The sequence below is a fragment of the Erpetoichthys calabaricus genome, chromosome 4, assembly GCF_900747795.2.
Source record: "Erpetoichthys calabaricus chromosome 4, fErpCal1.3, whole genome shotgun sequence".
Taxonomy (NCBI): Eukaryota; Metazoa; Chordata; class Cladistia; order Polypteriformes; family Polypteridae; genus Erpetoichthys; species Erpetoichthys calabaricus.
Window position 1 is genome coordinate 36,421,771 of NC_041397.2, and position 25,994 is coordinate 36,447,764.

Genomic DNA, 25,994 nt, shown 5'->3' on the forward strand with positions numbered 1-25,994 from the left:
CAGGTCTGAATGTCAAACCAAATGGTAAAAAATGGGCTTTCGCAGGTTGCGTTTTTTGGGCCGCTGTTCTAAATTCATCGCTGTATTTTGGACTATTTTTCAACCAGCCACCTCCACATTATTACCGGCCCCTCTTTCACTGCTGTTAACACTGGTAGTATGTGCTTTATTCTTCTAAAATCTACTGAGGGGGCTTTGATGGTACTTAATGTTTCAATATCGATGTCACCCCCCTGGTTTCCAGTTTTTCTCTGTGGCTGCATTAGGTATTGGGCTATGTGTTTTGGGAAGCTACGCTATTTGTAAGCTGTCCTTGGGCTATACGGTTTTCAAAGACCTGGGAACCCTGACTGTCCCAGCCAGATGTCCTTATGAATTTTGGCTTTATGTCACCTTGGTCTGACAAATATAGACATTCTTTTATTCATGTTCTGACACTTCATGGCAGATCAGTACTACTACTACTACTACTACTAATAATAATAATCATAATAATAACAATAATGTGGCTCCTAGCTTGTAAGGTAGTCAGTTCCTGAAGGGTGATTATTGCCAATGTATTTATGTAGTTAATTATAAAATTAGTGTTAAACATGTAGTTTTTAAAAATAATTTATGTCTGATAATGAAATGGTTAATGGATTTTTATGTATGCTACAAATAATGAATTACTAGAACTCGGTGCACGGTGGTGCAGTGGGTAGCGCTGCTCCCTCGCAGTTGGGAGACCTGGAGACCTGGGTTCGCTTCCTGGGTCCTCCCTGCGTGGAGTTTGCATGTTCTCCCTGTGTCTGTGTGGGTTTCCTCCAGGCGCTCCGGTTTCCTCCCACAGTCCAAAGACATGCAGGTTAGGTGGATTGGTGATTCTAAATTGGCCTTAGTGTGTGCTTGGTGTTTGTGTGTGTCCTGCGGTGGGTTGGCACCCTGCCCGGGATTGGTTCCTGCCTTGTGCCCTGTGTTGGCTGGGATTGGCTCCAGCTGACCCCCGTGACCCTGTGTTCGGATTCAGCGGGTTGGAAAATGGATGGATGGATGGATGATTTTCTTTCATATTTAATTGAAGAATTAAACCTCACTTCTTTTTTGCATATGGTTTCATGTGTTTATATCATTTATTCTCAGTTTCACCCAAATTCCTATTTCAAAAGATGATACATCCTAATATTTGCTTAAAAGTACTCTAACACATGCTGACATTTTTGCTGCATACAAATGAAAGGTGAGGCTCAAGTGTCCTTTGAAGCCATTGAAAATAGCACTGATTTACCAGTTCTAATACTATTATGAGATACGATACTTAACAATGCATTTTGCATTTTTTGATCTAAGATCAGTATGGCTCATAACGTGTTCAAGTAAAAAGACTTTATAAAAATTAAGCAGTGTCCACGTTTAAAAAGTTATATTTAAACTTCAGATATATAGCTCCAGAATCCCGTAACATGGCAAGGAGATTATTTGCATCTTTCATGTTAGTGTTTTTAAAATGTGTCTCTTTTGTCTGATTGTAAATGTCTTTTGTGAGGAGTGACCTTCTTCTGTCTGTTTTTCAAAATTTTGTTCAAAAGCTGTTAGTTTATTCCATGTGTTGAAAAGTGTCTTACAGTTTTCCTATACTAATTCACAATGAACTGCACCAGGAGCTGTGGAAGACCCTCCGAATTTATAGGGCAGAGAGCAGTACTTGATGGTGATTGGCAGGTTACCCCGCCTCTTAGGGAGCCACCCACAAAACACATGGAACATAACAAAAGCAGCTGAAATATACATAGACACAACCAAAAATGAGGCACGTAATCAACATATAACGCATCAAATTTTGATCACTATTGTTATTATCTGACACTTTCATCCAAAGTCAGCAGCACAGGTTCTTTAAATGAATGGTTGGATATCTAATGCAGCATGTGTTCATTTGACCTAGTATGTACAAAAATGTTACAGAAAAAATGGAATGTGATCAGTTCCAAAGTTTGTTATCCTCTCTTTTTAGTTTTTCATCAGATGTGAGGTCATTCTCAGAAATTTTGTTGCACCAAATAGATTTTGTTTCCTACACATTTCTGCTTTACAAAACCCAATGTATACACTGCAGAAGTGGTCAGAGACGAAGTGAGCATTGGAAAACTTTGTTCACCATTCATTTCAGTGGCGGGAATCACCAGGGACTTTATGATACAATATTATCATGATACATGTGTCATGATTTGATAATATTGTAATTTTTTAAAATTGTGATTCATTTCAGCAATATATTGCAATGTATTTCCTTTCAAATTAAAGTTGAAATCAAATCCTCATAGGCAAAAATATCAGTCTGTTCTATATCATAAGAGAAATCCCTGGCTTAATCCATCCAATTTAATGTTCAAGTATCTCATCATTCTCCATAGTAGGACTGGGATTATTCAGTTATGATACACAACACAAGTTACATCACCTGATTTTGTACTTTGTGTGATAAGCTGTTTTGTTTCCAGTTGGGCTGTCAACCAGTAACTGAAATTAGAATGTTTTGTACTAAAGTTGAAGAAACAGCAAACACAAAGTATGTGGTTTAAAATTGTTGGATTTATATACAGTACATGTATGTTGCTATTGCCTTCATGAACAATTGAAAAACAAACATTAGCCAATCAGAATGGCAGCAAACAAATCACCTGCGGGCAGGACCGGATTAAGGTGGGTGCTATTGATGCTGCAGCATTAGGCCCATTCCTGAAACAGGCCCAGATGTACGGTGAGTGTCGAATGCACATGCACCAATGCCAAGAAAAAATAGGCCTGTGGGAGCCTGCAAGTGATGAACGATTTCAGAGCAGATTTCCTGCTTCCCCACTTTCTCTTTGATTGCATTAGCTGTGCATTCTAAATTTGATATAAATCAGTCCTTATGCCAGCTGAAGTTGGAGGCACAGGACCGGTCTATAGAGTGCTTGATTGTCATGTGACAACGCTTAAGGTGCCTGTTTTATATGAATTTCTTTTTTTGCAGCAAAAATTAACCCAAAGCATTGACTTAAGTCTGAACAGAGCATTTTGTATAGGAACATCTGCAGCAGGGCTAATGTTTGCGGCATTTATTGGACTGCATTTTGTTGTGCATGTACTATTACAATTTAATATTTTTTTCATTCCAACAGATGCCGCATCACAAGATTTACAACCTGCTGTCCTTAATGTATCAATGATACTACATGTTCTCTTTAAAAATATGCTACTTTTTCTCCAACTTCTAATTCATTCCCACCAAAATTCTATCCATCTTCTTCTGATACTTTGATGGCCATATTATAGCTACAGCATACTAACATACTGTAAGTAATACTGTTTTGAATTTATATAGCACAGCTTTTCTTGCCACAAAATATTGGTTAGGTTGTCTTTCCTGTATTAATTACGTAGTTCATGACCAAGATTAGAATTACCCATTAGATTTGTAGGATATATGATAATATGTGTTAGCACAGACATTAGTACTGGTTTTTGTTTATCCAAGTCATGATACCAATACAAATTTATGGTGGTAATCATTTTTTGAGCTGCTTTCTTCTATCATTAATACCCAGCGTGAACTTACGCTAAATGCAGTTGCACTTGAAAGCAGAATTCTATTATGATGCCCAATATTTAGACTTCTTGTGCTCATTCTAGCTATTATTTAGAATTGGAAAATATCTAGTATGCTGCGGTGGGTTGGCACCCTGCCCAGGATTGTTTCCTGCCTTGTGCCCTGTGTTAGCTGGGATTGGCTCCAGCAGACCCCCGTGACCCTGTGTTCGGATTCAGCGGGTTGGAAAATGGATGGATGGATGGAAATATCTAGTATGGGCTTTTGAAGTGTAGAGAATCTGAACCAGTGGTCAGAATTTTGTTTTGTGACAAAGTTAAAATTTTCTTCGTTCTATCATGACCCCATTTTGTTTTTGGCACAGGCAGCGAGTGTTCTGTTGGCCATTGCCATGGAAACCCATCCCAGAATTCTAGGGATGCGCTCGTTGGTGACGTCAAATAAGCAACAGCATAAAGTTCAGCCCCATTAATTCTGGGGTATTGAAGCTTGACAGATAATTGCCATTTGCTTAATGACTGACTATAACTCTTCTTCTGAATTTCTGGTCTTGAATCTCCGCTCGTTTTTTGAGACTGTATTATGGGTTGAGATGGAAGATTCTCTCAGATTTCCAGTTTTGACCTAGGGCCATATTTTAGATTTTGTATCTCCTGGTCATTTTCATTCTTAACTTCTGTCGCTATTAGGCAGAACATGTACAACACAGTGTCATAAATTGATCTAGACCTTGAGAAAGAAGAGCCATAATCCTGACAGGCAAGATTAGATGTGAAATGAAAATCAACTAAAGAAAAGAAAAAATAGGAAATGGAAGAAAAACTGAAATACAAGAAAATCATTACTTGAAGGTGAGGGAACGCTCAGGAACAAATACCAATAAAAACTAACAGCTAGTTTACTTAATTAGCAAAGGATTACATGTATGAGATGAACTTGAAGATGGAAGTGCTGTGTAAATCCATACCCTGTTAATTAAGGGAAGCCAATGAAGGAACACAGCTAGCTAGCTTTACACAATTCATTTCTGCTTACACTCACACTATGCTCACATTCATTTTAACATCATTATTTCATGTTATCTCATTTTTATTCATGTTTGCACTACAGTTTTAGGAATTTACCTGAGCCATTTTGGATTCATTTTGCGTATTTCTGCAAAATTAATTTTTACTTTTATATTTGATTTCTTTTCACCTTGTTTAGGTGACATCATTTTGAATGTTCCCATATTGGTTGTTGGTTTGCATGCGAAAATCCATATTGCTTGTAGCAATGACCCCATTGCTAGTGACTTGTTACATTACAGACAGGACTTTTTTATTGGCTTGTATTAATTTATTTTGAATTATTTTTCATGTATTCATGTGATTTCTGTGACTTTCATATACTCTGTTATTTGTGTACTGCTCCTTTAATTATCTTGCCATTCCCTGTGCTTTGTGGGTTGATCCCAAGGACGCAGGACCACCCTGCTCCTGTCCTGACTTTATCTTGTCAATTGAGACCTAGCAGTGGCCCATTGAGTTTAGTAATGTTTACTGTGTATATTGTATTTCCTGATTTTTTTGGATTATTGGAATACTTTCTTGCTTTGTTTTGTGGATTGGCTTTTCTGTCAGCTCCTTTTCTGCTCTTTTTGTGTATGAGCCAGAAGTTTACAGTTACCTCTTATAGGGACATTTCTTGTTGTCATATCTTAGTAAGGGCTACTCCCCTCTCTGGGGTTCAAGTTCATGTTTTATGTGTCGTTTGTTCTTTTTTGATTCTTTTTATGTTGATTATGTGCATCATTCTTTATTTTTGGTGTTATTCTCAATGTGTTTTGTGGGTGGTTCCCCAAGAGGTGGGGCCACCTGCCAATCGCCATTGGCCCAATAAATCTAAATGGTCTTCCACAGCCACAGTGATGTATTTGTGTTTTGCTTATCCCTTTTGTATAATTTGGAATTTAGACACTCTTGCTGTTTTTCCGACCACTTTTTTTTTTGGATTCTGTATTGGAACTTTGTTCAACTTGGATTGGCTTTGTTACAGGTAATTCCATTTTGCTTTTGTGCTCCATGGAGCGTCATTGTGATTGGAATACCTTTTTGCAAAGAATAAATCGTTTATTCTATAAAGATTCAATGCTTGCACATATCATTAGCCTGGATTTGACAGTGATATCCCCCTCTTGTGGGCATTATTGAACGTGTAATGTACTGTAATACATGTTTTCCAACTCTTTAGTGCACGTGACACCAAGTTCACTACAGTTATATTTTGAACTTTTAAAGCCAATTCCCTTGTTTTGGGGCCTGTGTAATCTGAAGCCAACAGACAGTATTTGGGGGACTAGCTGGACTGGGGTGAGCCTCTCCCACGCTGGCCCATTAAGGTCTTGGCCTGCATTTGTAGCTCTTTTTGGTGCCTTCACACCCTTTCGCTGTGTTTGAAACTAAATATCACAACTGTAATACCATCAATCTGCGTGTATAAAAGGTTACAGTACACCTAAGAGCATTAGAACAAATTTGAAAAGAACTTGCCGTTCAGTCCAACAAACTCATTAATCCTGTTCACCTAATTTACCTAAAATGACATCAAATTGAATTTTGAAGGTCCTCGAAGTACTACTATCAACCAAACAACTTGGTAACTTGTCCATGTCCATGTTTAAGTGGATCTCTGCGTGAGGCTTAGTGTCTGAACCTTACAATTAATAAAGACTTCAAAGAATAATCATTACTAAATGATTATCTAGTAAAAGCATGATAGGTAGCATCATCTTTGCATTCATTTGACTCTAATTTATTTTTTTTTTGGTTATGTTATTCTGGTTGATACTTATTCCCATGTAGCAACCGTTGCTACATTTGCCTGTTCTTAAAATAAACCCTTTAGCTCATTTGCATTTCTGCCTGTTACAAATAACTCATAACATACTGTATGTTATTCATTATAAATGCAATATTTAATTATATTTCAAAACACTTCACTTAAAGGGCTTTATTTCATTGGTCAGTAAGCAGACTGAATTTTGCAAGCAAAAATCACAAAGTGTCATAATGCAACATCGCTGCAGTCTGCATGTTAAAAATTGCTTGCATTCCCTATTTATTAGTATTTCTTAAAATTACACCTTGGTAGGAAATTAATTTTACTGATTGTTTTGCCCACTTTTGACTTGTAGGAGTAACATTTAGGTGTTCTCAAACTTTGCTTACAATTCTGTCATAAAGATATTTTTTATTATTGGATACCAAAGATGAGGATCCAGCTTTTGATTTTAAGTATGTAAATATTGAACAAGTTAATACTGTGTAAAGCAAAGTGCAGCTGTTTCTACAGAAGGCATGTAATATATTTAGAGTTCAACAGGACAAAATCTCAAGATACCAAAAATATGAAGTAACAGGTTTAAGCATCCCTCTATTCAACATCAGTTAACATTCTTATTAAGGTTTACTTTAATATAAAACTGTGAACTTAATGTGCGGTTCTTGTGGTTGTTAATAGTTCATATAATCATTTTTTGTAATCAAATAGAGTAGAAGGAATGGCAAATATAAAGAGAAAAGTAAAAATAACAATAATCAAGGCACTATAATGCCTATGAGGGAAGGCAGAAGATGTACATCTAGGCCTGGAAAGAGAAATGTTAGAAAAGACTGTTTTTATAATAATGACCCTTTCTATGTTACTCAGCCCCGGCCACCCAACTTGTAACCAGCTCAACTGCAAAAACCAGTGCCTGATGATAGAGGATGATTTGTTGATCCACACAGCAACACAAAGTACCAGAGGAACCAGTTTATAAAAAGACAACTTTCAGAAGTTACGAGACGAGAGACACAATGATGGTTTCAAGTGATAGGTTAGAGACAACTTGGGTGCAGAGATATCTTGGGAGAAACACCTCCATTGTTTGAAGGTGGGATGGAGAGCAGAGAGGTCCAGTAAGAGAAAGATGTGGGTGAGAAAGGAATAGCTATAGAAAGGTAGAGAAAGAGAGTCAGAGATGAAGGACTAATAGGAAGAGACAGTTGGGCATTGCCAAAACATTTGGAGGAAAAGAACATTTAAAGAGCAGAAATGGCAATAGAGGTTGGTGGCCAGACCCACAGTCTAACGCTTCCTGACAGTAAGGTAAAGGCAGTGTATTAACTGAAATTGAGTATTATGGCAATTTGAATTTTTGGAGAGAAATAATTGTAAAAATAGTTTACCAGGAAGATGGGGGAGCGGAAGGGAAGTAGCTGTATGTAGCTTTATGCTAAGCAGTGTACAGAGTAGGGACAGGTTTGGAATGGTGGAGATAATCAACAAGACAAGTAGGGAGGAAAGTAAATGGAGAAATACCGGAACACCACATGTGTTAAGGACAGACCTCAGCTGGAGGTAAAAGGAATACAGAGAAAGATGAAACAAAAAACTAGACCGCAGCCACTAGAACCCTGAGTCATCAAAAATTTGTCCTAGCATGTTACTGTCTTGACATGACAAAGATGAGAAAAGATGGCTTAGTGTAATTGGAAATGTTTCATCGTGAAAGACAAGAGAGTAAGTGTGCCAGACTGGACAGGAGCCCAGGTGTTTTTTAGTCTGGTGCCACATCCCAGTAGCAGCAAGAATAGGAGGACCTAAGCTAGGGAGAAGTGGTTTTAGTTTCAGAGAGAATTAGATTTATTTCACGTGTTTAAATTCACAATTATGTGTTGCTTGACATATCCAAAACATATTTCCTAAGTTTAGTCCGTTATATTTTATTTAATGTCTTGGCTTTCTAATAGCAACATCGCTAAAAAAGTAAATTCTTCATCTGAAGCAATAAACCATTTTAAATTCAATTTGAATTTCAAATTCAGCTAGCAATTTTAGAACCATCATTTTACATTATAGTGGAAATATCTGAGAAATATGATATTTGAGAGACATCAGGTGAAAGCAGGGAAATTAAGTTCACAGCAAGCTGCTCTCACCTATACAGTTAAGGAACTCATAAGAGTCACTATTTCCGGTAAAATGCACGTTATTGACATGTTTGAGGAAATCAGAGATAAACACAGAGAATATTTTCAGCTCCACACAGGCAAAAACCAGCGCTAGAAATTAAACCCAGGAACGTACAGTTTTGAAGTAGTCTTTGTTAATCATCCTCTCTCAATTACACTAATAATCTATATATATAATTCACTAAGGTAAATTAAACTGTGGTATAATTTCTAAACACTGCTATTTTTAATCAATTTCTGTTACTGTCTTTTTAACAGGGTCAATCATAAGTACTGTCACAGCAATCGACGGTGATGCAGAAATGAATGCAAAGCTCAACTACTCTTTATTTGGACCAAATGCCAATAAATTTAATATTGACCCAGAAAGAGGAGTCATTTTTGCCTCGCAAAACAGCAGTGAAACTACGGATATTACAGTCAATGTACGTGTCGCAGACAATGGACAGATACCTTTAGTAGACAGCACAACTGTGACAGTCAGATTCAAAACCAGCAATGACTTCCCTCAAGTTTCCACATTTGTCTACAAACATTTGCTTTCCGAAGACCAATTTGAAAATACTGTGGTTGCCAGAGTGATGTCATACACAAAGAGAAAAAGCCAGAGAGGGGCAATTTCTTACTATCTAGCTGCAGGAAATTTTGAAGATGCCTTTCAGGTAGATCAGTATACTGGAATATTAAGGGTTAAGAATCCATTAGATTATGAGTCCAACAGTCAGTTCCAACTTTGGGTTGAAGCTAGAGATGCTGGCCTGCCACCATTTTCTTCATATTCCAAAATGACTATCTCCATCATGGACATGAATGACAACTCTCCAGTATTCACTCAAAATGTCTACCAATGTGAAGTGTTTGAGAATTCACCCATGGTATATGTGTGTCATGTTTCGGCAGTAGATTTAGACTCTGGAGCTAATGGTGCATTAGAATATAGCATTGTAGGAGGAAACACTAAAAACTCTTTCTCTATTGATCCCAGGAGTGGTGTTGTAAAAACTATGAAAGTTTTAGACAGAGAGGAAATTGCAGTATATAAACTTATTGTTCAAGCCAAAGATAAGGGGAAAGATCCAAAAGCAGGCACATCTATGGTGATTGTAAATGTTCTGGATAAAAATGACAATGCTCCTCGGTTTTCACAGATTTTCCTAAAGCATATTCCAGAAAATACACCAATTGGATGTACAGTTTTAAGAATAACTTCCACAGATGAGGATATAGGAATCAATGGTATGAGTACCTATACAATAATTGATAGCACAAATAACTTGCCATTTAAAATAGGCCGGAAAGATGGCTACATCACTGTGACACAACCGTTAGACAGGGAAATAACCGATCGCTACATCGTGAGAGTAAATGCTAATGACTCTGCATGGAGCGTTAACACAGATGTGACTATCTACGTCTCTGATGTAAATGATAACGCTCCTGTATTTTCACAGGTATCATATGTGGCTGTCATCCCTGAACCAAAAGTTCCTGAGGTGGTAGTCCTAAGGGTAAATGCCAGAGATTCAGATATAGGACTGAATGGAAGAATCTTCTACTATATTAAGCCATCAAATAAATTTTTTAAAGTAAATGTTGTCAATGGAAATGTGATAACAAAACAGGCATTGAATTGTCAGGATTTTAGAAGAAACAGATACAGTTTTACTGTAGTTGCTTCAGATTCTGGTGATGTTCCTTATTATAGTGAAGTAAATGTAACCCTGATATTCATTCGCTATAATGATCTCCCACCAGTTTTTCAACCGTATAGGCCTCTCATGCCTATTCCAAGCAGTGTGGACATTGGCACAAAAGTCCTCAGGCTAGCAGCAAATGGCTCCAATAGCCAAATAATGGAATACTCCATGTCCGGAGGAAATGCTTCATCATTCTTTGAAGTTGAAAAAGACACTGGATGGATTTTTGTGGAAAGGTCGATAAATCTCAGTTTGAATATGTTGTATATGATGGAGGTGATGGCAACAGAGAAAGGTATTCCTTCTCTTTTATCTCAAACACAAGTCCATTTTCTTGTCACAGGCGATAATAAATTTACTCCAGTGTTTACCTCTTCAAACCTAACTTTTTCTGTGCCCGAAGATCTGAGTGTGGGGTCTGTCATTGGAAGGGCGAGTGCAAGTGATTCTGATGAAGGTCTTAATGGCTGTTTGCAGTATAAGATTGTGAAAGGAAGCAAGAATATTTTTGCAATAAACAGTAGAACTGGCATAATCACACTTATTCAGAGTTTAGATTTTGAAAAATGTCCCTCTCACCACTTAGAGATCAGCGCCCACGATTTTGGATGGAAAGCCAAAAGCAGTGTTGTGAATGTCACAATACAAGTCCTGGATGTTAATGACAATGTCCCTGTCTTTGACACTGAGCAATTTATTGCTTTGATACCTGAAAACTCCCCAGTAGGAAGCAAGGTTATCCAGTTAATAGCAACTGATCTTGATTCTGACAGAAATGCACAGATACACTATTCACTTCTGCAAGGAAATACTGAACTGTTTGCAATTGATTCAGTTACTGGAGTCCTAGTTACATTGGAGGTTTTTGACTTTGAGTTACAACAGACCTTTGATTTAATAGCAATGGCATCCAGTGTAGAAAATGAAGACCAGTTTAGCATTGCCCAAGTTCTTATCCACATTACAGGAGTTAATGAATACTTTCCCAAATTTAGTAAGGCGATGTTCAACTATACAGTGTCAGAAAAATCACCTTTGGGTACAACAATCGGGCAAGTAATTGCCAGTGACTATGACTTAGGGGCCGACGGAGTGGTGTTTTATTCATTTATCGGTCAAAGCAAAATGCTTGGCTTTGACATTGAGCATCACTCTGGCAAAATTGTTGTGAGCAGTAATTTAAGAAAATACGTAAATAAGTGTATCATGTTAAATGTAATTGCTAAGAACGGTGGTGTTATTACTGGATATAACACTGATGAAGCTCTTGTTGTTATTACTGTACTTGACGTAAATGATGCACCAGTGTTTGAAAACAGTTCATACCATATTAACATTAGTGAAGATGCACCAGTTGGAACATCACTCATTCAGGTCTATGCTGAAGATTGGGACTCTTTTGCAAACTGGAATCAGTTCTGTTACACAATTAAAAGTGGAAATAAAAACAGTTCATTTTTTATTAACCCTTCTCATGGAGTCATACATGTTGCCAGTCCTCTAGACAGAGAGCAGTGGCCTTTTTATACTCTCACCATTGCTGCGGTTGACAATGCAACAGTTCCTGCTACTGGTTGCACCCAAGTTTTTATTGTGGTGACAGATATAAATGATAATGGCCCCCACTTAACCTCTGAAAAAGCGTATGTGAAAGAAAACCAACCTGCTGCTACCTTTGTCATGCTTTTAAATGCAACAGATGCCGATTTGTCTCCCAACCAAGGACCATTTCATTACAAACTTGCAGACTCTAAGTCAGGGGAATATTTTAGTCTTTCCTCAGATGGTCTGTTGTCCACTGCTAAACCTATTGACATGGAGCAAACAAGTGAGTTCCATATACCAGTCATAATACAAGACTCAGGAACACCAGCAATGTCATCCACAAATATGCTTCGTGTTACCATTTTGGATGAAAATGACAATCCATCTACAGGAAGGAGCATTCAGATTGAAGTGAAATATTTTGGGATGGTATTCTCCGGAGGCATTATTGGAAATGTCAAGCCAGAGGACCCCGATGTGCTTGATGAATTTAGCTGTAGTGTAAAAAATAAAGGTTTCAGCATGGTTAGCATATCACCTGAAAGTTGCTATCTTATTTCATTACCACATCATGGAGAGGCAGAATTTAATTTTACGATTGAAGCAAGTGACAAAATACACAAGTCTGTTAATAACAGCATCTATTTAACATATAAAGGCTTTACTAATAATAGCATCGATAACTGCGTTCTCATTTATATTTCTACTCCATTTTTTGAGACCTTTCTTTCTGTGAAGTACTGGAAGTTAGTAAAAGCCATAAACTCTATATTTAAAATTCAAGCTTCTACAATTAATGTATTTGCCATGCAACCTTTAGAAAATATAACTGTTTTATTATGTGCAGTAATACACACTAATGGACAATACGTGGAGGGCAGTGCTGCTGCTGCCGTCCTCCGCTCTCATAAATTCTTCCTTGAAATTCAAAGTAACTGTATGATTGTATTAATCACAAGTGATCCTTGTTCCACGGAACCCTGCCAAAACAAAGCTTCTTGCTTTAAAAGCATTTCTGTAAATCCAGAGGTAGCTATTCTAGAAAGTCCATCAATTATTTTTGTGAGCCAAAGAGTACTTGGATTGTTCACCTGCTCTTGTCCAAAAGGATATGAAGGAGAAACCTGCGAGTCAGCTATAGACGAGTGCCTTAGACAGCCCTGTGAAAATGGAGGAATCTGCACAAATTACCCTGAAGGCTTCTCTTGCAACTGCCCGGTGGGGTACTCAGGGCCATATTGTTCTCTGGATGTAAATGAATGTGAAAGCAGTCTATGCTACAATGGAACAGAATGTTTAAATGTACCAGGAGATTTTCGGTGCATCTGTCAACCTGGGTATACAGGTATTTCCTTTCCTTTTTTCTCTAAAATAGTAAATTGTTCTATGTAATGTATTTTATTTCTATTGTGGGGATACAAAAACCTGCTGACTGTCCAAATAAGGGGTGGGAAAACTCGTCTGGTGGTGGTCTGAATTGTCAATAATGACTCATACGGCTGGCAGTATGCAAAGTTTAGATGTGACTATAAATCCAGGCAATCCAGCATGCTTAGTTGCTCCAAGAATTTGTTTAATTATAAAATGTGTTATTAAAAGCTATTAAGCTGTTCAAATAACGATAAGAGTTATTTTTAAATAAAGTGATTTCGCTATGACATTTATTTTTAAATAAAGCGATTTCGCTATGACATTGTGCTAATTGTGAAAATGGAACTGCTTGTGTCAGTACAAACAACTAATAGCAATGGAGATGCTGGGTGACACAACAATTAATTCATTGTAAATATTTGTATCTGTTAATACACTACTATATTTGCTTTTAGCAATTTTTATTTGTAAAAAGACCAGCTCACAGCTGTATGTGATATGCCATACACACAGCATGCTTTCAAAGGCTTGGAAACAAATCCTGAGTCAAATAGAGTCAGTAGAAATCCAGCAAAATTAATAAAATCTGTCTTGTGGCACCTCAAAACAGGATTTTCAGGTTCACCAAGAATCTTGAGTTGCATATGTGATGCAGTCCATACTTCTGTTTAAACACAATATCTTTACATTGGGAAAATGGGTTTTGCCTATTGCATCTCACTCAGATTATTGCAAAATTTGAACAATGGAAGAAAAGATAAATTAACATTAGCTATACCAAAACTGAAATGAGCTCACTTGGGAACCATAACTACCTTCTCTTCTAAATTGATGATGAAGCATTTGAAAAGCACACAAACTACTGAAAGGCACGGCTGGGATGCTGCTGTACATTTTACTCCTCACCTCACCAACAGCATGTTGTTGAAATACAGAAATATTGTGTTTTGATCGATCAACAAGCCCTTCTTTCACAACTGAAAACAGCACTTTTTTTATTGATTTGTACTCAGATTCAGAGTCACATCCAAAGTACCGATGCCAGTAATCCATCGCTGTTAAAATGGGCAAACTCAGATTTTTTATTAACGCACAAAACACATACCTATCCCTGCAGCTGCAGACTTTCAAAATGTGTATGGTAAAGGCTATGTGACACCACATAGCAACTATGCATACACCAGCCAACTGCATCATCTTGTTAAGAACACCTCACAAGGGCTCGATTATTATAGATTTATAGCTTGTGATGTGGATGGTCAGCTGCAAACCTGTGACTGTTATGATTTGTGTATTTTATGATTTTTTCAAGTCTTTTATAAAGTGTTTTTTGGACTTTTATACATCTAAATTGGAGGTTTTGACATCAAGGAATTCAATTTTGGCACATATTTCTTGATGTCTTAACTCCTTTATCGATTTCTGGTGACGCCATATTGGATTCTTACAAACATTGCCATTTTGCTAATGTCACGTCAGCTGTTGCGTATGTCCTGACTTGGCAGGAAAACAGATAACTGGTTTCTTGAATTAAACTGGGTGATGCGTGAAAAGGCAAAACAAACTATGATAAAAATAAAGTGAAGCGACAGAAACCCAGACGAGATGCAAAAATCACAGTCAATAAACAGGAAATAAGTTGAAAACCAGGCAAGACACGAAAAATAATCATAAGAGATTTCATAAAGGTAAAGAAGGTTTTATCCGTAGATTAGATAACCACCTCAGTGCAGAAGGCTGACCTTTTATCCATTCTGCAGATTAAATCAAGGTCACGACCTCAGAGACCACGCCCCTAAAACACAGGACACAACCCTGACAACGGTACTGAAAAATGGCTACCATTAACAGGAAAAGGAAATAAGACCTCAGATTTTAACCCTAATCATGACAGTGTAGGAGATTTAAAGGGTCACCACAAGTTTGGATCAAATTAATGTTTGGAGTGAAAATGTCAACATATTTCCCTTAATGGTTTTTATGACTGACGAAGATGAGAAAAAGATATTCTTCTGATTTTCATTTTGTGTTTTCTTGTTTGTTTGAAAACATTTTTTTTCTCTCTGGTATTGACCATCACATATTTTTAAAATTGTTTCATCTCCTGATCCTTTCAATTAACCTTTTTCTCTAACTTTCGCTGAATTAGAATAATGGCAATTAGACTACAACGATCCAAAGGAGCAGCTCCTTCTGTGGCGTGAGCAATAAGAGTACCCTTAACCTCAGCTGCACAGAAACTGCCTAAGCACTGCAAGCACAGCACTTTTTGGTGACGTCAGCTCAGCATTCTCTCTCCCAGTACCCACCTTCTGCATGTAGCAAACCACTACAACACTCATACTAGTCAAATTCAGAGATGTCAGTCAACCAACTCTACGTGTCCTTAAGACATGAGGATTTATGAATATCTAGAAAAAGAACCCTAAGAGAACAGACAGCATACAGAGTGGAAATCAAATCCGAGCATCAGGAACTGTGAGGCAGGGGTATTAAACAATGAACTGCTGTTCCTCCCAAAAATGTGAATCTGTGATAAAGCTAACTGTGTAACAACAGTTTTTGTTGTTACACATACAGTACATTAGTTATAGATCATGTAAAACCCTTGCGAATTATTCTGTTCTTACTTCTGTTTCTTACTTATATATTTCCTACAGGTCACTGTATTTAATAATTTATATTTCACTTTTATAAAGGTAGAAACACACAAAGGCTGTCATACAGAACTCTCAACCTAAATTCCTATCACAACTCAAATCTTTTTTTTTTTCCATGGTTAGGCCAATTTCTTAGAACCAGAAGCCAAAATTATAGTCTTGTCAGCTGCCCTTGTCTCATTTGGGACAAGCTGGGTAATGCACAATGCAAAGTTAAGGATGTATTAATGGCTATTATTATAAGCAGCTATTAGCAGCTGAAAACAAAACAAAGAAACTGCAACAGGACTACAAAATAATGAAGATGATAAATGTCAGATGTCAGTGAGACAATGAAAAAGGACATAAATCATCCCTGAGCAGCTAAACACTAACTAGCCTCCAGCTAGGCTAAAAATGAGATGGTTTGCATCTTATTATGCAATAAAAACAGCCTGTTAAAAAAAGTGAAATTGCTTTCTCATAGTAAAGTAAAAGAGTACACACACACACAGACAACTTGCAACTGTAGAGCTATGGTGCTATAGTTTTCTTTTTTTCATTTATCTGCACTGTATGCTATTTTGCTCACCATATGCAACTGACTTTCAGGACAACAGTAAGGTAAAAACAAAACTATTAAGTTTTTCCTCTTATATTTCCTATTTTTCATCCAATGACAAAGAAAATGAACGAAAGGAAATAATTCACGTAATTCATTTTTGCTCTGTGGCTTTATGCCTCTGCATTTAAAACTGCACAGGATCAAATCAATGTAGTGCAAACTCGTCACAGATGACTAAACATTAGTCTTATTGAGTAACCTTTAAAATGGAAACCAATTTTTGTATATTTCAGACAATGGCATTTCTGGACTGAAGGTAGATAAAAAGGAACTTGCAAACGGTCGATTCTACCAGTGACCATTCCACAAGATGGAACAATTTTTGCGGTCAGAAGCATGTCACAGCCAAACAAACCTGGATTAAGTCAATTGATTTTATTCAATGCATAAGTGGAGGGGGTGTGGGTGCAGTCCCACCAGTCTATTTATATTTTCCACCGCTGCAATCATTTAAGGACACCAGGCATTTTACATAATTCCTGCTTGCATTTCATTAAATTCATTTTAATCCAAATAGCATTACAAATAACTGTGCTGTCTTTCAGGGAGGCAAATGGTGCTTTGAAAGAAGAAAAATCAAAATATGTGTTGTGTGATGGAGGAAAATACTTTGCATGGTACTTCCCAAATCATAGTAAATCCAAAAATATTATTAATATGATACTAATACTTAAAATATGGTCAAGTAATTTGGAGTGACACCTGAATAATTCTGCAGTAATATGAATTTAGTTTACTGTGTGTGAGCCCCATTTAAAAAGATGGGGTTGCTGTGATCCTCAGCTGTCTTAACAAGTGTACTCTGCTAACAACATGCAAATGAAATTCTAAACATTTTAATTAAATTGCTATAAATTTAATTTATGTGGAAGTTAGGTAACCCTCACCACATCTTCGAATGCTCACTCAATGTGTTTTAGTTCCCTTTAAAGAGGACCAATGCTGCGTATTTGCAGTGAAGAACATCTTTTGTCACGTTAGAATACCTGTTGTCACTTCTCAGGTAACTGGCCGACAGGTCAGGAGTATCTCAGCCAAGCTTCACTCTGTCATGCCTGCTGTGCTAGAAGACTTTAACTGACTGACAAAGTGCTACATCCAATTTTTGTATGATGTGGGTGCATATACAGTACATATAACATGTTGTTACCAACATAAACTAGCAAATTGCACCACTGTCCATTTTTCTAATGTAACTGGAGCACTTATTACAATAAGGGCACCTAGCAGATTGAAACGGCTTTTGTTAACCGGAAGCAGTTACATTCTATTAACATGCAAGTCATCTTTGATGCCAAGAGATGACTGACAATTGTCTGGACTACTCTGGCATAATGCAGCATAAAAAAAGGAATCTCCAATTAGAGATGCCATTCAAGATTGAAATTAGTGAGCGCAGATATGTTTTTTTTCCTCTTCCTGTTACACATTCTGCTAATGACTAGCGATCAGCTTCATTAGCAGAGATCAGATCTTTTATTTTCTGTCAGGCATGGTGGGGCTGGAGATGAATGCATTTACAACAGCAGTAACATGTTGCCATTCAACACATCTATGCATGTTGTTGACACCAGCATTTAGGCCACCAAATAAAGGTTCTTTGTGTGCTTCAAATTTAAAGATGTGTACTTCAATCTCGCAGTACTGGATGTGTCACTACCAGCCAGTGAAGGTCTGCAGTATCGTGACTGCATACTGTATGTATGAGGTTGATTAGCATCGTTCATATATGGTTGTTTCAGGGTGGAGCCGGGCAGGGTTAGAGCTACATTCATGAGTGCACATTTACAAGATGATTGTGATTTATAAAGGGTAAATTGAATATAAATGTGCATAGGGTTTGCCAGGTTTTATAAATCTGATTGTTTTTATGATGTATTCATTTTTCTGTTTTTTCCCGTTTGTGTGTTTCCACACTCAAAATCATTCAAAGTTTAGTCAATGAGGCTCCTGGATATCAGATTTTTTTCCCTGAACCTACTTTATACTGACTGACCATCTTAACCTTTAGTACCGGTACTAATGATCCTAACCTTTATAACTGATGGCATTTAGGATGTTTGTATGGGATGTGAACAAACAGTACCCTAAATGCGGTGTAAACTGCACTAAAGTAGATAGATTGATACATTCAGTAGACATATAGATGGAACTTATTTGTCTAAAGGGGAAATTTTGGCTTTTAACAGAACCTCAAGAAATATATAAACACTAGGCTCACCTGCCTTTTAAGGCAACCGACTTTTATCCTCAATTTGTGTGTGCTCCATGTGTACATCAGACATGTAAGTGTAGGGAATGAGAACATCAAAGTGCCCATTCATAGCATCTCCTGAAAACTTAAGTTTTTTTATCCCCTGGAGTGCCTGTCCAAACTTGGAGTGTAGAACTCCATAATAATATACTTGAAACTCATAGGGGATCAACTCTCCCGCTGCCATTAGCTCAGAAATGGTACCATAAGTTTGAGACTTTGACATTTCAGTGAGATACTGAAGCTCATTTTTATAAGAGATTCCTGACGGCATCATTGTAAATGGCTGAAACCTTGACCAATTACTTAAAACATGTCGTACAATGTCAGCCCGAATCTGTACCGCTAAAGACGGAGTTTCATGCACTAAATAAGCTATAGATGAGAATAAGCAAGCACAATCTCCCCTGATATTTACTACGCGGTGAGGCATTTGTACTCCATCAACATTAATTATTTTCAGAGACATAATTTTGTCTATTTTTCCAGTGCATCGCGCACAAAAGCAAGGGAACGATGGGAGCACCAGAACTCTGCTCACATCGCGTCGCTTCGTACTGCAAGCCACAAGTAGTAAGTCTGTGATAAGCGGAATACCGCTACGCTTTGCACTCACGGGACGGAAGGACAATCCCGACCACTTTTATATAGTAGGATGGTGGGTCAAAGTTGATCCAAAGGACATTGCAGTGTTTAAAATGTGTAGCATTTGGAATAATTTTTGCTTTTTGCAAAGTTAGGGGGCTTTATTAAAAGTCAAAATACCTCAAAGTGAAAACGAAGTGTTTTGTATGGGTTGCGAACAAATGTTCTATCATAAATGCAGTGGAAAATCAAAAGTGACCTAAAGGACATTGCTGTATTTAAATGTGTAGAGCTGTACAAAAATGTGAAATTTTTAAGAATTTTTTTTTTTAAATCAGGGTGGTTTACAAAACGTCTTTTCAGTTCTAAGATGAAAAGATGACATTGACGGTGGTTTAATGGGTTGTGAACAAACAAACAAACAATCACCAATACAGTGGAAAAAACACTGGTGGGTCGAATTTGACCTGAAAGACATTGCAAAGTAGACATTTTTAGAAGCTGTACAAATTATGGGATATTTAAGGTGTTTATTATTGTTCATTAATTTGGGGAAATAAAGGTAAAGTTGCAAAGTTTCATCCTGATCAGATGAATGGTATGGTTGCTTTTAGTGATTTCAAACACAAAAAATATTTGTCCTAAATACTTTATAATGGTTAAATTATCAGAAATCTAATTTGGAAATTGATATATATATTTTTTTTTCAAAAGAATTATTCTCTTTTTGTTTTGATGTTTATATCGATTTTTCATGTAGGTAGGCTGTGTGATCACCTTCTTGACTATTGTGCCTCATCTCCATGTTTGCCAGGAATCTGTTTGAATCACCCTACTGGATATATCTGCCAGTGTCCTTTTGGTAAGAAAGTGACAAAGTATCTTGCGTCTCATTCTTGTTTTAAATGTTTGTAGTGGATTTTCTACTAAATAATCATGTTGTGCATTGTAATAACATTCTCAGCATTCTCACTGCAAATGTCTTTTCCATTTGTTTTCAAGGATGTGATCTATTGCCTATAAGGCAAATGAGTGCCACTTTATTCCCCATCTCTGACTCTGGCTTCTCGTTCACACTGAACTTGGAAGCTATCTCCAGAATTTAGTGGAATTTACTCTGACATAGCTCAGAATAATCTGGTCATTTGACTGCTAGTAGCTTAACTTTGTTTATTATGTTTGTCATGGGCCTCTAAAAATAATGTATCATTTTGGGGGTTTAATGGGATAATGAATTTAATAGCTATACTGCTTTCCTGATTTACAATGTCTTTGGAGACATTTTTTAAACAAGTCCTGCTGCGATGCAATTGTGTTTTTATTATGGGTGCTGCCATTGCTTGCTGTTTGTGACTGTCACTAAGCAGGACAACTGGGAGTTTTGATGCATGATGTCATTACTGTGACAGTATAAAGGTCAGTGTCATACCACTTCCTGACTGTCAAAATTTGTGAATAAATCAAAACTAAAGAAAACCCTTAATTATTGTTTAGAGCTCTCTCCGATTATCAGTTTTTTCCGTTTATTGGGTTATTCTGGTTATTGAGTCTTTTGCTTTGTTTCTCAATCTTCAATTTTGTTTCACGCCCTCACCTTTGTCATTTAATTCCTGCACATACATCAATCTTCTGATTGCATTTTAAATTGCTGAAGGCCTGCACAGTCACTACAATCAGGGTGAAGATTAAGAGGGTCCTGAAAATAGTCTGAATCATCAGAACAACATACATCACAATTATAATGTTTATAATATTTGTTCTGTTACTATTACTCTGTTCCAGTCAGGTATATTTTTTTCAAAATGTGATGGAATCACAATGACCATTTGAAATTTGACTACAAAAACAACAGAGTTAAATATAAGGAGACAAGGACCGATCATATACTTTTCCTCCTTTCAACCACTGCTCTACCAATGGAGCCTGCAAAGTGGATAGCATATGGCACCAACCAGTGAAAATAAGGTTAAGGTTTCATCCACAATGTTATTCATATTTTCAGCCACTTTTCTAGTATATTACTGAGCAAAAAGGATTTTTTTTCTTGAAAACTCTATAACATTTGCATAAAAACACAAGTCTCTTATGATTGGTTCTCTTTCTTTTGTACAGCTCTACACATATTTTGTGTGCTTGACAGAGCAATTAAGATAGGTGTCATATTTACAAGAGTCATACAATATTTTGTCATTGGAAACTATCGAGATACATTTCCTGGTATTTTGATTCTGGCTTTATGTATAAACTATATACTATTCAACCTTTCCCAGTAAATTCCTGAAATAGTCTGTATGTGTGAACGGAGCTTAGGTGACACTTATGGAGTTGTATTGACTCCCAGGAGACATTAAAGAGATGATAGTGACCAGGGGCCTCATGTATACATGTTGCGTATGCCAATTTCTTCGTTCACATCGCAATGTATAAAAAAAACTTGGCGTAAAGCCACACACATTCTCACACCAACCTAATGCAGTGCATACACAGGTTTTCAGCTCTGTGTTGCAAACTGGCGGCACCCAGCGTCAAAGCAGTGCTACTGTTTCTGTGTGGTTTCCCTTTATTTTTCAAATTCACGTCCCTGACGCGGCTTTAGAAATACACTGAAATTAATCGCATATCTTTTATTAGTTTAAGGCATCTAATTCTAATCAACTTGTAACAATATAATGGCACACAGAATGACCAAACTATTCCAGATACCATCGCTGCTTTAGCGTTGTTACTCTCAGTGCACCGTTCAGAGTATTTTAACCCACTGTATCTGAGTGTGGAACTGCAGCTCTACAGCAGCTGATTGGAAAGAGGATTATTGGGACATAGCATTTGGCACACGCTGCCTCAGCCATGCACACAGTCTATTTGAACTGCCTCCATAAAGCAAACGCTTCAGAGTCTTTTCTGTAGGGACCTCATGGTTCAGAAACAGTTTCATCCCAAGAGTTCTACACGCACTCAATCAGTCCATCAAGTGCTCCCAGTAGTGTTTGTATTTATAAGTACAATTACCTCACTGTAACTTGCACTATAGTTATAATATTGCACAACCTGAACCATTTTATAAAGTGCGTATTTACATATGATGACGACTAACTTCTAAGTTGATTTAGATTTCCAAACCCTATCTTCTTGGAGCTCTTGATATCATTTTTAAGATGAAATGCAGTAAAGTATATATATTACATTATACAGATAAATTTTTAACTTCATTTAAATAATGTACAGTATACTGTTAATAATTAAACATGAGGGCGCAATGGTGCAGTGGTAGCAATGACCTGGCACCCGTTCAGGGATTGTTTCTGCCTCGAGCTGTATGCTTGCTAGGACTCGCGTGACCCTGGCTGGATGGATAGATAGATAGATAGATAGATAGATAGATAGATAGATAGATAGATAGATAGATAGATAGATAGATAGATAGATAGATAGATAGATAGATAGATAGATGGAATAATTAAACATGTACTATGAAGATATTTCAATGTTCCTTAAAAGTTTAGAAGAATCAGCGTTCTAAGCTTACAGATGGCTTGACATTTACTACAGATCTTGTGTGGCGATTGGTTACTTGAAGAAAGAAAAGGAAGGACAGGAACTGTGGGTTAGTATGTTTGAAAGAGACAGTACGGCTGCAATAAATTATTTCATCAAGGGTCGCACATGGTGCAGCAGGCATCTTGCAGGAAGCAGGAATAGTCTCTGGAATGGGCACCAGGTCATCGCTACCACTGCGCCACCATGGCCCAGTGTTTAATACATGCTTTAATTCCTATCATCATGAAAATGATATCAAGTACATCTTAGTATTTAAATTGTTCAGAGAGCTGTAATATCTTGAATGTAATGTATTCTGTGTCCTTCTGGAGTAAAAGAATGCCCGTTTATGAAACACAAATAGAGCACATTGAAGGACACACAGAATACGAAGCATTTAATGTGCTACTTTAGTTACAATGGGATTTGTGAAACTAGTATATTAAACAATTTTAAGATGACGTTTATGACATTCTACTTTAACACTCAGATGGTGGGCTATGACTCGCTTTTTCATGGTGACTTTGATATCGGACCACTTCTTTTTATTTCAGGCACTGTGCAACCTTCTGAACTTGAACTTTCGAGTTTCTCTGTCACTCTATGTCACTCAATCAACTTCCTTTTGTTGTTTATACCACTACTTAAACCGCCAAATAGTACGTTTTTCCTTGCCTCCACTTGGTTTTCGCTAAAATTCTTAAATTATTTAATATATATTATTATATCGATTTTCATATTCAAAGAAGCATAATTCTGGAAGAAGTCTATGTGGGGCGGTTGGCGCATGCACGTGTGTTACATTTCACTCTGACCGGGATTTATGTAGCTGAAGAATGTGAAAGTTGGTGTATGCACAGATTTATGGATCTGGATTTTTTTGTGCGTACGCATATTTCTGTTTTTGTCTGTACACCATGTTTTAGTGTGAATTCTACGCACGGCGTTATACGTGAGGCACCAGGAGATATAAAAAAACAAAACAAGCCAAGATCAGAACTGAAACTCAAGCCAATCTTTCGTCAGAACTAGAAACACAAAAATCAAAGACAGCAGCAAAAATGTGTTGACTGGGTAGTTAAGAGCGCTGTCAGTATCACAGTATCCACAGTCTCTGCCACTTACTATTATTCATTGTCATTATCTTTAGCATCATTGAGACCTGGGTAAGGATTCATGAGGCTCCTGTTTATACTATTTGTCTGAAACTCTCTGCCCTTTTTCTTGACCAACCAGCTTTAAGACTTGTCAATGTACTTCCTTCAGTTTCCTGCAGGTGGGCTGCTAGTTCCACCCAGCCAGTGAATTGACCAGCCTGAGAAGCGCTGTCCACCAGCTGATTCTGTACTTCTTTACAAGTGCAGCAGTGAGCATAGAGTGATGTGTAAAACCAGTTTTTTAAAAAACATTTTTGGTTTTCAGGCGTGTAAAGCAGTTATTATGTGATCTCAGACATGCATTTTGCATGTTGGTGTGCCATTTAACAAATCTCTTCTAATTAAAATACATTTGAAAAGAAATGCTTATGTATTCATTTACCAGATTTGACAAAATTTTGACAGTACAAGTAATTGTATGTAAATTTTGTTCTTATACAATGCAGAAGTTAATTATTCATTTATTTGATTTTCAAATTTAATATGTTCCTATTTAGGGTCATAGGTAAGCAGGGACTGTCATTCAAGGTTCAAGACAAGAATCCACATTGGATATGGTGTCAGTTGGTTGGAGAGTATGCAATACTTATATAAGTTGTTCACCTGGTCTGTTTATGTTCACAACTGGGATGCTGTCACAGGGAGAACAGACTCAAGACAGACAGTAACTTATGATACTGCCTACCAGCTACAAGGCAGTCTGCATCAGAAACACCATCTCCAGCACCAATACACACTAAGCCCTGGCACCCCCAAGGGCTATGGTGGACTGGTGCAGGTGCAATAATCTGTCTCTTAATGTACACTGCGGTGTAACTGATCAAGAGCACCAAATTCCTTGGTGTGCACCTGGTCAGCTAATCTTACCTGGTCACTCATTGAGAGTGTTCTGACCAGTTGTATCACTGTCTGGTCTCTGACAGTAAAGATCGTTAAAGATATCATTTGCAAAGCCCACAGCATTGTTTAGGACCGCTGCCACCGTTCACACAGTATGTTTGTCCCAATTCCATCTGGCAGAAGTTGCTGTAGCATTCAAACCAGTTTTGCCAGGTTCTACAACAGCTTCTACACCCCTAGGCTGTCTGGTCTCTGCTAGTACTGTTGTCTTTTATTATTAATTGTTGTATTATTTATTTATTACTATTTCAAATTATTACTATCTATCCGCTTACTTATTATATAATGTTTATTTATTTATCAATTTATAGAATAGTATAGTTCTTTACCTGTCTTGCACTTGTCCAGTGTTTATGTATATTTTTAACCATGGACCTGGGGAGCCACTATATGCTGCAGTATGGTGTATGGATGGTATGACAATAAAGCCACTTGACTTGACCACTTGATTTGATAAAATACAAGGGGAAATTTTTAAAAAGAGGTGCTACAAACTAGACATGAACTTTCACTTGCATGTCTTTCGACTACACTCGCCATTGTGCAGAGCAACTACAACTTCATTATTATGTCATATAATAAAGAATAGGAATTGTAAATAATGATGTTTTCAAAATGAATAACCTTATGTATTTCATTTAGTCATTTTTTTACTTTCAGGTGTAAGTGGCAATAATTGTGAAGAAGCCATCTATGGCTTTGAAGAGCTGTCATACATGGAATGGCCTCCATTAGATCCCAGAAATAACATCCTGTCAATGGAATTTGCAACAGTGGGCAACAACTCACTACTCCTATATAACTATGACAATAAAGAAGATTCTGGGAGTGAGTTCCTTGCTCTAGAAATAGTGAATGGAAGACTCCAGCTATCGTATAACCTAGGAAATGGAACTGTAATGTTAAGCCCAAAAAAGTTTATTGCTGATGGGAGATTTCATGGAGTTATTGCTAGCAGAAGTGGGAAGGTGAGTTACAAATGTGATATTGTTTTAGAGTTCCAAACCTCTAACTGAAAACAATCTATCTTCTGTTTCATAATCATTATATTCTGCATCAGCTGATGCCTTAACTTGACTGATAAAACCAAATTAAATATGAAAATATGGAAATAAT

At 37.2% G+C, this 25,994-nt stretch overlaps 1 protein-coding gene across 1 annotated transcript in view; it reads left to right on the plus strand.

The window, feature by feature from the left end:
• Positions 1–25,994, plus strand: part of LOC114650928 (protocadherin Fat 4) — a 163,036-nt gene that overhangs the window by 67,870 nt on the left and 69,172 nt on the right. The window contains exons 8-10 of the mRNA XM_028800871.2: positions 8,827–13,155; positions 20,045–20,146; positions 25,539–25,846. Coding sequence (XP_028656704.2) covers positions 8,827–13,155; positions 20,045–20,146; positions 25,539–25,846 — 4,739 coding nt within the window. The remainder of the gene's footprint in view (positions 1–8,826; positions 13,156–20,044; positions 20,147–25,538; positions 25,847–25,994) is intronic.